Genomic DNA, 12,398 nt, shown 5'->3' with positions numbered 1-12,398 from the left:
AGCTGACAAAATAGACAAAATATATATAAAATATAAACATGAAATGTGATGGTATATGTGAGAAATATTTAACACAAATTCTTACTAAGACATGGTTGAGTTTATGGAAAAAGCAGTCAATGTTTTCTCAGAATAATGGTTATCCTTTTCTAAGAGGAAAATAATATGGCCCCCTGTTATACATAAGACTGCTTTTGTTTGATTGAAAGAAAAATGCAAAAAATAAATGTAGGGAAACTTTCATTTTACAGGTATTCAGCAGACATACAAAAACGACACTAAAAACAGAACAGTTGTGTGGGCTGCAGTTTAACAGGTACTTATTATATATTTAAAACCTATTTTAAAGCTGCTTTCTGTAGTTAGGCCTCTATTCTGTACAACAGCGGTATTTACTGTACTGTTTCCAGCACTCCACTCAAGTACTAGGCTCCTAACTTTTATTTCATAGACTATATGTATCAGAAGAAAGGAGTTGATATTTGGCAAAAAATAAATCGAAGAAATACACTTTGCGGAGTTTTTCTCTTTTAGTCAAGTAGGTTGCTACCCTGGTAAGGTTCCTAGTAATTTCGATAAATAGAAAAAGTGGAAATCCAGAATATGCTTTCAGCTTAACTGTTGCCTCACAGTTAGAGATACTCTATTATGAAACTCCTGATTATTCATTTTTGGGAATATCATTTATCATGCTAAACAAGTATATTCCTGGATAATACCAATCTAATTGTATATTTGGGACTAACCTAGTTTAAATACTTAAGAACAGAATGCACCAATGACATAGTACTCATCTCTTGTTGAGTTAAAATCTTATAGTTGGTGTTTTGGGTAAGATATTACATTGGGATAATGGCAGATTCAACATAGCTTTGCCCAGTGGGTTAGTACTTAAATAGAAATTTTACTACTAATGCCATATTTTTTTCTGATTTTTCTTGAAGATTTACTTCAAGGATGTAAATGTCATTTTAAAATATTATATGGAACAATTTTTAATTTTGTTATTTAAAAATTATTATAAATATTTTCAAAGGAAGAACAAAGTTCAACCACCAAATTCAGTAGTTATTTTAATTAAGGAATCAAGATAAGAGTAACTTGAATATTGATTTTTTTTCTTTTAGTTATAAAGAATTTATGTATTGTTTGGAACACCTGAATGATCCAGTAAAGTCAATCTGACCCTCACTCTACGGCTGACAGTTTGGAAACAATCTCCTAAAACTTTAAAGTTAATAAGCATATCAAATAAAATACTAAATTCTATCATCTTTTGATTTTTAATACATTTTAAGACTCTCCCATTTTTCTTATTCTTGGTGTCATTGTCTCAAGTAGTCTCACCTTCCTTCACACCTGAAAAATTGCAAAATTAGTCTAATTTTTCTCATTGCTTTTAAACTCTTCCAACCTTTTTTTTTTGTAACAGCCAAGCTTCCTGTAGTAAACAGAGAACGTTTTTAAATGATAATTGAAAAGAATTTAATTGAAAGAAGTCAGTCTTATGTACGCAACTGGTTTTATTATTTTTCTCTTAATTATTTACAGAGGTGTGGCTAAGGAACCGATGATAAAGTTCTTTCCTAGATCTGATACCAGAAGCTGGTGAAAGCTGTAGCTAAGGAAAAAGAGCCACCTACCAAAAGCAGATGACATTTGGCGGAGGAACTCAGCCACTGCTAAACCACTGTAGTTGGTCATGGAGGGAAAGGGGATAAATAAATATTCTGGCCTCTTGCTTCCTCCATTGTCTAATCTCCTGCCAATGCTTCCATGGTTTAAATCCAATCTGAGGCTGGAAGGTAAAAGAGCTGGGGTGATGCAGTCCACAGAAGTATGCCTTCTAGCATACAGAGCATGGCAAAGAGGCAAAGATAGAATAACTAGAACTCCCTCCAGTAAATATTTCCAATATTTCTTCTATCTCGCATCTCTCTTCCTTGATCAAAAATCACCAATGACAGCCATTCCCTAGGCAGTACTGTGCAAACTATTTAGCCTGACTGAAACTTCTGTCTTCAGAAGAGAAGATCAGGATCCTCACTAATCCTCTATTCTGAGAGACCTTGACACTAACAATTTTCCCTGATATCTTTCTAGAAGTCTAATTTACAATACGGTATGTAGAGAAGCCAGGAATTAAAGTAGTAGAACATGAAAACCAAAAAGGAAGATATAAAACAAAGAAAAACAATTAGCATTCAAAAAATGAGGTGAGATTAATCAAAGGCTACAAAAGGAGTGTAACATGATAAAATTAGATGATGGAAGAAAGTGATCTAACATGTCAAGAAAGTGGAAGATTCATGACAGTGGTGAGTACGTGGGTGAATAATGGTTTCTAGTTTATAGAGAGTAATGGAGAAGAGTGGGTTGAGGGGAAAATGGCCATAGTATACTAATTTCCAGAGAATGACTGCTGAGTCAGCAGCTTTAGTTACAAATGTCCCATCAAAAAGAGTATGCTTTATGTAACCTTAGTGCCAAGAACATTTGTTCTTTGTCCGTAATTGGGCATCCCCTTCAGTGTTACTGTTTGCAGAAGATTTTTTTAAAATAATTATTTCCTCAGAACCATCTACAACAGGCTACAAAATATTCCATTTAACATTTGCCTACGTGAACATTTTTTCCTGCCTACTCTTTAATACAACCCTGCTTAATGGAAACAGTACTACAAATAAAATTTCAGGCATATGGATCCAAAATCCATTGTTCAAAATCAATAAAAACATTATCAAATGGTAGAAACACTAAGAATAGTCAGTATCACCAAACATGATGATAAAATGTTCAAAAGTTATTTTTTCCAATAAAAAGTATGATCTTTCAAAAAGTTCATCCATCACTGAAACCTTAAAGAGGAGGAAAAATAAAGGTCTTCCATTCAGCATATGTCAGAGTACATAGCAGATATGAGCTGATGCTACTTGAGTGTCTATTATATGAGGCTGCCTTTGGAATACCGACACTGATCAAATGTCCAGACAAAAGTTACATGTCCTTCCTTAATGCAGTAGTTTACACTGGGACACTTAAATGTGAAACTTTTTGAAATAAATGTAATGTATGATGGCAAAATATAGAAATTATTTAGAGCTCTTCCTTAAATTAAAGCCATTATTAAAAGACAGAAGGCATCCTTTGCCTACCCTTTTCTGGTATTCCTTGCCTTTTTTTGTCTACCTTGTCACCTCAAATCATATACACTCTCTACATAGATTAGGAATATTCAACTTCATATAATTTAATCCCTTCCCTTCCCTCACATATCTTTAAATTATTCATAATATAAGGTCATATATGGCCACTTTCATATTTAATATCTAAAAAGAGTATTTCTGCTAATGAATAGCAGTATTTATAAGTTTACAATGTAAATTATAGTTCATTTACTTTGAAAACTAAACTGTGCCTATAAATATCGTCTCTTGATGACACTGCTCTTCAATCTCTGAAGTAAACAAAACAACACTGTTTCATGCACTTGGTAAAGATATATTCCAGTTGCTTTGAAACTCTCTGGACTTTTCTACTGGTGATACAAACCTTCATAGATACTTGGAAATGTACTTTCAGAGCTGACCATCAGTACTAAATATAAGTTATGACATTCTACATACATATGCATTAGGAATGTGTTTGTTAGAGCGTCCTAATGAAAGCTGAAGACTTTGAAAAGCCCTTTGCCTTTGGAACAGATATCAAGTAGAGCCATTTACATGAATTTAGTATCTGGTTGTCCCACATTCCTATAATTATAAATATGCTTCTAGAATAAAAACAGAAAAGAGTGTAACATATTACAAGCATTTTCAAACGTGTTCTAGTACTCCTAGGAATAACTAGGGATAAGTGAGTGAACTGAATGAACAGTCCTCCTCTCCCCCAGTTCCAACCTCAGTCAATTCCTTTAAGAAATGTTAAAAAATCACTGATTGATTAGAAGTCCTATTTTGTGGGTAAGAACTTTGAACTATAGTGTGGCAAAGCAACTTGCCTAAATTAGAGAGTAACCTAACCAAAAACTAAAGCTACTAATTCCCAATGCTGCACCATGTCATATTTGGGACGGATAACACTGTTGAAAGTGGCTGAAAACTCATATAGGGTAATTCTTTAAATTTATATTTTAAAAAGTATATGGAATGCATGTGACATTTGCAAAATAATAACCTGTTTAGACATATACACAATTTAACATAACATGTTCTATTCAAGGGACAAAAATAAAAGATATGATTGACACTGAAATTCTAAAACTTTTCATAAATGGCAGTTAATTTCAATTTATTTGACTGGTTCAGGAACATTTCTATAGTAACTGAATTTTATTTTGCTCCCTTCCATTAACTTTTATTGTATTGTAAACAGCAGCACATCAACACCATTGGCATAAAATAGCCTGTGAAGTCAACTGTTTGTAACGGACTGTGAATGATAGGAAATTTTTTTTCAAAAGTACTAAAATGCAATATCTTATCAAGAAAGAAACACTCTAGAATATTGTAAAATTGGATGGTGGTGTTTATTAGATTCTCTCTCTTTTTTCAGTGGGCTTTGGTGGATATTTACATTTTCTAAAGACCTAAATGCAACAGCTACTGACTTTCAGGATACAGGAGCACAAAGTACTCCCTTTGTCTTTTTCAGTGTGTTTTTCCCCCTTAGAACAAAACCCGCTAAATATATCTTTGCTATTTCACCAGTAGCACACTGAGATCTGGATTCTTTTCCCAACATTGATTAGATGATCACTGCATGGGTTATGATTTGGATTTTAAATCCAAGCACAGAACTGCCTCCTCACAACACAAACTAGATTCCCAGAGCAATAAACAAACTAAAGTGTTGGACTGTCAATACAATACTGACACTTCAATATGAGTATCTTCAGGTCTAGGAGTATAGAAACAAATGAAGAGTCAAAGTCAACATAATAGCATGAAACTTTAAAGAATTTTTCCACAAAATAAAAGTTCAGTGATAAGCTATAGTTTAGAATCATACCCAATGATTACTTTTCTGAGAAATTAGCAGTTGTGAGTGTATATTTTTCCAGTGTGCTGGATAAAATATGTAGATAGCCGACTGATTTAACACAAGGTTAAATCATTCAGTGACTCGAAGAATATTCTGAAAAAAAAAAGTACTAGAAGAAATAAATTTTAAAACTCAAGGTCAAGCAATGTTTTTCTTAGCTCACCCTTTTGTTATTACAGTTTACACAGTATTTTCAGTCTTTTTGTCAAAAAACTACCTCTCTATCTCAAGTTCAATGGCAACTCACAAAAAAATGAGGAAAAATAAATCTGAATTTATGTGCTTTGATACAAGCAGTCAAAATGAAATTGTGATCTAAATAGAATTTTCTGGTATTTAATTTTCTTTTCATTAAATGGAAAACAAAATCTCTAAGTTAAGCAAGATATGCAGAGTTAGGGCTGAAATTTTTCTCAGAAATGTCTATAAAATGTAACCTATTTTATAAACATTTCATTAGAGAAGGCTATACTTTCATAATGCATAAAATTAATAACAAAGGATCTTTGCTGTGTTCAAATTTCAGGAATTCCGTGACATAAATTTTCAAATAAGAGTAGAAGTTTTCCCATAGGCAGGAGATAAAGTTAGTTTGGAAAGAGCCAACAGAAATATCAAAATGTCCCACTAAAGCAAGGTGTACATTTTTAAGCAACATGATTGTTCTCTTCACACCTTCAAATAAACAAACACACACAAAAACTGGATTTAATGAGCTATACTCTTTTATTTACAGTAATTATATTCTAATGGCTTACGTTTTTGTTTATTTATTTCTCATATATTTTGCAATTTATCTATGTCTACTATTTACATTAATCTGAAAAAGTTCAAGTATGGATATACCTTTATATATATAGGTGTGTGTTTATGCTATAACTGTTGCTATTAGAAACTATAACAAGCAGACAGAAAAATCTTCAGTTAGTCATCTTTTCAAAAACAAGGGGGCCTTGTGGAGAATGGAAGAGGCTTTGGAACCAGTTAGATCTGGGTTCAAATTCTAACTATGAGCTATTTGACTTTGGACAAATTATTTAATCTCTTTAAACTTATTTCCTTGTTGCAAAATGGCTTTAATGACACATCTCATAGTGTTCACTGATGGAATGGCTAAAAAAGCATGTATTGCATCAAGCAGTTTCTTGAACACAGTAGGCTTCTAATAAAAGTATGAGTTTATAAGGGGATGGTTCCAGTTCTTGGAACCACAGTATTAAGCTAAGAAAATTTCCACTGAAAGCCAATAATAATAATAAATCATACATGCAAAACATCTAATACAACATCATGCTCAAGAACATATGTTTTCTTCTCTCATTGATTTGGTAAGTTCACAAGTACTCAACTTTAAAAGATATTAATAACTTTTGCAGTAATAATCAGGGAGAACTGAGGACTGGATAGGTGATTTGAGATTTTAACTAAGGAAATAAATCTGGTTATTACAGATTTATTTGTAAATAAATTGGAGACTAACCTGAAATTAAAACTTTGGGATTTGGCAAAAATTCTAAAGTGATCCACCTAACTGGGAGACTTAGAATTTTAGTTCTGGAATTCCCCTTTGATGCCATTTTTTCCAATACCCTTATTTCTATGGATGAGGCAACTGAGACCCAGTGAAGCTACACATACATTTCAGGGTGAAAAAGCTTTCTAACAGTGGATCCCACCCCAACCCACCCTCATCCTTAGGTTCCCCAAGCTTCTTTTAAGATGCTAAGGGTTTTCTTTCTCCAGTCTAAGAAGATCCTTTTACTCAAAGATTTGTGCTCCAACAAAGTTTTAGAACTTCTTATCCAACATCAAAGCCTAAAATTCTCTGAGGAGGACTGTGGTTTGGGGGTGGTAAGAAATCAGTCCCAAAAATATAGGCCTACAAGAAGAAGAATATTATTTAGAATCATTGTGTTTAGAATATATTTAGAATCATTCTGTTTCTGTATAAAGACAGATTTAAACTTAAAAACTGAGCATTTCAATCTGGAGAACATTTTGAAATGCCAAGTTTCTCACTGGACCTATTTTATATCTCAAGGAATAGTAGGAGGAGAGAGATTCACTCATTTGCAATCTTTCTTCTAGGTAAATTATCAGGTATTCAGAAAGGCTTTTTAGGTAAATATATGATAAAGAATGTTTAACCATATCCTTAGAATTTCTTTGATGTTGACCCTTTTGTTAAATAAATGTACCTCTCATCAAGACAGAGCTTTTCAAGAAGAATCTCTAAGTTATGCTTAGTCTAGTACTTTTTATTTCTTTAAAAAATGTACAAATATATTTGAAATTCATAAGTTATCCAAACTGTGAGTTATTTCCCCCTGGCTAAGTAGATAATAATATAAATCATTCACTTAATATTTGCAGCTCAACCACCAATATTTCTGCTGTTTTAAGTTTACAGATCTTTCCTCTTTATTCTGCAAAATAACTATTGAATGTAACATTTTATCCCCACTCCCACAGCTATAATCACTTCAAGTGTTTTCTCCTAAAATATTTTAACAGCCTCTAAATTGGTTGCCCTTCCAGGGTCTTTCATTTTCCATGCTGTTGTCAAATCTAATAACAGCACTCTATCAACTAAATGCCATCAATGTCTCCCTATGACCTATATGATAAATTCCAAATTACTTAACATACAAGGCCTGTCACAATCTGGCCCCAATTTGCCCTTGTTCATCTAGTGTCATTATCTTCCTCTTACACAACTTCCAGTTTACAAATTGTGTAAACCCCATACTGTTTCAAGACTCTATTATATTTTTGCACATGCTGTTCCCTCTGTGTGATGAATCCTTCCTTCATTTCCCCATATGGAGAGCTTGTCCTACATCTTTCAGATTTTTCAAAGATCCCATCACTTCACCAAACACTTCCCTAATCCAGCCTGCATTTTGGCAATACTGTACATATACTGCTAACACCAATCTAATTTATGTTTTTACCTTCATATCAGTCTCTTCCCCCCACTAAACTATAGGTGCTTTGAAGGCAGGGACTTATTCAGCTTTGTAACTCCAGGGCCTCACATAATGCATGGCACAGAAAGAGACAACAGTAAATGTTTGTTGAATGAATGAAGGAATGAATGGGAAGATCTAAAAAAAAAGAAATCAGAGAAATTTAAAAAATGAACAATGAAACTGTGATTTAACTGTCTCTCTCAGTTATCCAGTAGTATGCATACTATTCTACAGTATTATTATATCATATTATTATATAATTATTGGAGTAAAAACCAGTAGAATAATATACACAGGCATTAGGGAAAGATTCATGTAACTAAGATTACACCTAAATGTTCCCAAGATAGCAAATTGACTAATTCTCTTTTTTTTAAATTTTACGATGTAGTGCTTGGACTTGTTAAGAAGGTGGGTTGGGGTAGAAGAGGTAGCAGAGAAAGATGGATGTAAGTTCTCAAGCAATTTTCCAGTTACATGGTCCTCAGAGGTAATCTGATCTATCGCTTAGGCACAGAACTCAGATCTTTTAGAAATTCTTAGGCTGGGCAAGTAATAAAATAATGCTTCATTTATGGAAATGCTGTATGGTTTAAACCGCAACATGTTTGGGGGAAAAAACCTTCTAAACTGTAAAGTGATACTCATGGTTTAGTTTTTTCTCCATTATTAAACTTTGACTTATTAAAAGAAAAACGTAATTCTGAAATTTTCATACACCCTTTATACTCTCAGATTACTTTGTCATGACTGGCATATCCCATTCTTTTGATGAGCTCTGGCTCTAGTTTTAATAAAAAGAATAAATGAGAACAATAATACTAGTCTGGTTAAGAGAGAAGAGAGGTCAGTGGCCAAACTAATACAAAAGTTACTAATGTTATAATAGTCTCATTTTCCACCTCCAAATATGCAACTAGAAAACCACAGCTTTTTTTATGTCTTTATGGGGACAATGCAAGGAGTAAAAAAATCCTATTCCTCTTTACAGACATTGCAAATGAATGACTCTTTTTTCATTGGTTGTGAAATTGGCATAAGTCAGGCTGTGTACAGTTAGTAGCTCATTAGTAACTACCAGGTAATTACTGGCTTGCATTCAGATATTGACAGATGCCTAATAAGACACTTAGTGAATTTTTCATTAGTCTTTCTGAAAAAGCCTTCAGGAGAAAATATTTCTGAAGGCAGGAACTCTTTTACTTTCCTTTTCTCCCCCCTTGAGCCTCAAAGTATTTTCAAAAATCAGATTTTTAAATGTTAATAACATCATGCCTGAATATCTTTCAGCCAAATATTTTACTCTTCAGTAAATTTAGTTTCACTTCTCCTTGCTATCTATGTCCATCTACCCAAAGTCATCACCAGTACTGTGATTGAAAGACACTTAATTTACATGCATTCAATTTTGTATTAAGTTTTCAAAGCATTAGTCATCCACATATCTGACATAATTTTAAAATAATGGGGAGGGGATGGAATCAATAGTTTCTAATGGACATTTTTAACTAGTTTTTGTTATTCAAACAAAAGGCTCAAACAAAAATAGGCAAATATTTGATGCTAGAATATATTTTAAATATTTACCTATCTAACCAAAAATTGTTTAAATTTTATTGTACAGTGAAATTTTAGCACAAAGTAATACATTCACAACAACTTAGCACGCTAAAAATACATGCTAAAAATGGTTATGTGGTGAAAATACTGATTGCTACAATAAAACTCAATTATATCATCTACAAAAGTTGCAGAACATTTCATTATTGATTCTTCAAAGGAGATATAACTGCTGAATGCTAAGTGTAATTTTGATTTGACAACATTGCTTTTGCTGTAATTAAAACCCTAAAGTGATCTTTAAATAACTCTTCATTCCAATTGCATCCTGATGAGTTTCTTTATAATTGGAATGCCAACACCTAAATAAGCGACTCATCCGACACTTGTCATACTTCAATGTTCCCACCCTTAAAAAAGCACCTCTAAAAGCTTTCTGTTGGCATTTTTAGTTAGACATATTTATTTAAACAACAACTGAGAGAAACTTGGTAAGAGTTAAGGAGTGATGTGACTTCAGTGATGTATACCTCCTTTATTATTTATTTTTTTAAATTTATTTTTATTAAGGTATACTTGATTTACAATATTATGTTAGTTTCAGGTGTACAACACAGTGATTCAATAGTTTAATAGATTATACTCCATTTAAAATTGTTATAAAATTTTGACTATATTCCCTGTGCTGTAAAAATATATCCTTGTAGCTGTTTTATTTTATACATAGGAGTTTGTAACTCTTAATCCCCTAATTCCACTTGCCCCTTCTCACTGTTAGTTTTTAACTTTTTAAAATTCAGTGGCTTCATTCTTCTCTACACTGGCATACATTTAAAGGGCTTCACCTGACAGGATTAAATTATCAATAATTCTCTCTTCCTTGTCATTTCACCTCTTTCCTTCTTCCAGGGGTTTTGATCTAAGCTTACTGCCAGAGAAGAAAGCAATCTCTTAAGCTAAGCCATACAAATGTATGGCTTTACTTGGGATCTCTCAGTGAAACTTTACAGTCTCTCAGTACTTTACAAGATATTTGAAGATGAAAACACCTAATAACAAAGGTGACATTAAGTCACTACAGATTAATAAAAATTTGTTCCTCTTCTTCATTCTGGGAAAAACCTAATCTTTAAAAAGCTACCTGCATCTAAAATATTTTGAGTGTTCATGAATTGTTTGTGGTTTCTGTTATATTCATGTCATCTTCACCTGGATCCCATTCTTTTTTATTATGTCCTTCTCCTTTGCTCTTGTTAATTCCCTCATCCTCAGCTATTTTTTCCTCTAAGACTTTTTGCCCATCCCTAATTCTAGCATTACCTCCCCCATATCAAATTGCTTCCTTCATTTGTTTTATATTTAGAGTCTTATAATCTACTCAGAGTTATAAAAAATAGAAAAATAAAGTACCTATAGAATTTATATTCAAATAATTTCCTAAACGTTACTCTAATTTGAAAGCTGTTTTTCATGTTACTTTTTGTTGATGCTGTTGATTACATAACAATAAATTTAATCATGTATGTAGTCTAACTGATAACTTTTAAATATTACTTCACTGTCTTTAAAGAATTATACTTTCACTTAGTATTTAAAAAAAGAAACCTATCAGATTGCAATAATAACCTTATTTTTATAAGCAAGTATTCTGTTTCAGTTCAATTAGGATATATGTATATATTAACTTATAAAAATATCATTCATTTACTATAAAAACTATTTAGAAAAGTACAATTAGAGAAAACATTGACAATGTCAAAGTGATTTTATGTATGACTATAGAAGGTCTGAATAAATATATCTAATTCTTATTTACCAATATTGTCACAAAGGAATATAATAATGTAATCTTAAATTAAGAAATGTATTTGATGAAAGTATATAAAATAAATAAATAAATATATATATATATATATATTTTTTTTTCTAAATGACTATTTTATGCACTGGTGAAATACTGAATCATTTGTGCTATGGGACCAACCTTTATGTCTGTGAGATCCATCCATGTTGCTAAATTCAATATGATTTTCATCAGCCCAGTAGAGTCTATGGTTGACATAATCTATTGTTAGTGCCATAGGTCTAGAAATCTTGGTTTCTACGACAACACTCTGATTGGTTCCATCCATTCCAACACGTCCAATGTGAGGATACTCACAGCAGTCAATCCAATATAAATACCTAGAAAAGAAAATCAATAGCCACGTTGTTTATAGACACTCAGGGAGTAAAACATCTTACAGTATTTCTCTTATTTGCTTAGCTATTCCCAAATTAATTCTTGTATCTCTCTAATTGCAGCTTGTAAGAAGCATACTTCAATGCAAACTTTTCTTATTCTTTTTTTTAAAACATGTAGTACACTTTGAAATATCCATATAATTTTAAACATATGTTTCCTTTAGTATACAACTCATATGTATATAACATTTCTGCAAGTGTTAACAAATAATAGATGCCCAAAACTAAAGAGGTAAACCTTCAAAATGCATCTATAATGTTAGAGGAATAAAACTATCTAAATATTTTTTTTTCTTTTGTGTTTTACCTATGAAAAATTAAAAATGAATTACGGAGAAGTACATTATATTTTCTTGAATGTTCATTGTTCAGTGTGGTAGCCACCAGCCAATTGTGACTCTTTAAATTTAAGTTAATTAAAATCATATAAAATTAAGTAAATTCCAAAAGTGAAAAATAATTTCCTCCATTAAATCTGCAGTACTATTAACAAAGTACTGCAGATTCTTAGAGGTCAATAGTAATGTTTTTGAGGTCATTAAGTAAATTATGAATTTCAAATGGTCTGAGCTCCAT

At 32.0% G+C, this 12,398-nt stretch overlaps 1 protein-coding gene across 1 annotated transcript in view; it reads right to left on the bottom strand.

Moving 5' to 3' along the window:
- The window catches only part of LRP1B (LDL receptor related protein 1B), a 1,432,692-nt gene that overhangs the window by 219,920 nt on the left and 1,200,374 nt on the right, over nucleotides 1-12,398 (bottom strand). The window contains exon 60 of the mRNA XM_073806959.1: nucleotides 11,563-11,762. Within this exon, the coding sequence (XP_073663060.1) occupies nucleotides 11,563-11,762 (200 nt within the window). The remainder of the gene's footprint in view (nucleotides 1-11,562; nucleotides 11,763-12,398) is intronic.

The sequence above is a fragment of the Tursiops truncatus genome, chromosome 7, assembly GCF_011762595.2.
Source record: "Tursiops truncatus isolate mTurTru1 chromosome 7, mTurTru1.mat.Y, whole genome shotgun sequence".
NCBI lineage: Eukaryota > Metazoa > Chordata > Mammalia > Artiodactyla > Delphinidae > Tursiops > Tursiops truncatus.
Note: the sequence above shows the minus strand (reverse complement) of the source record. Positions and strands in the feature narration are given on the sequence as shown.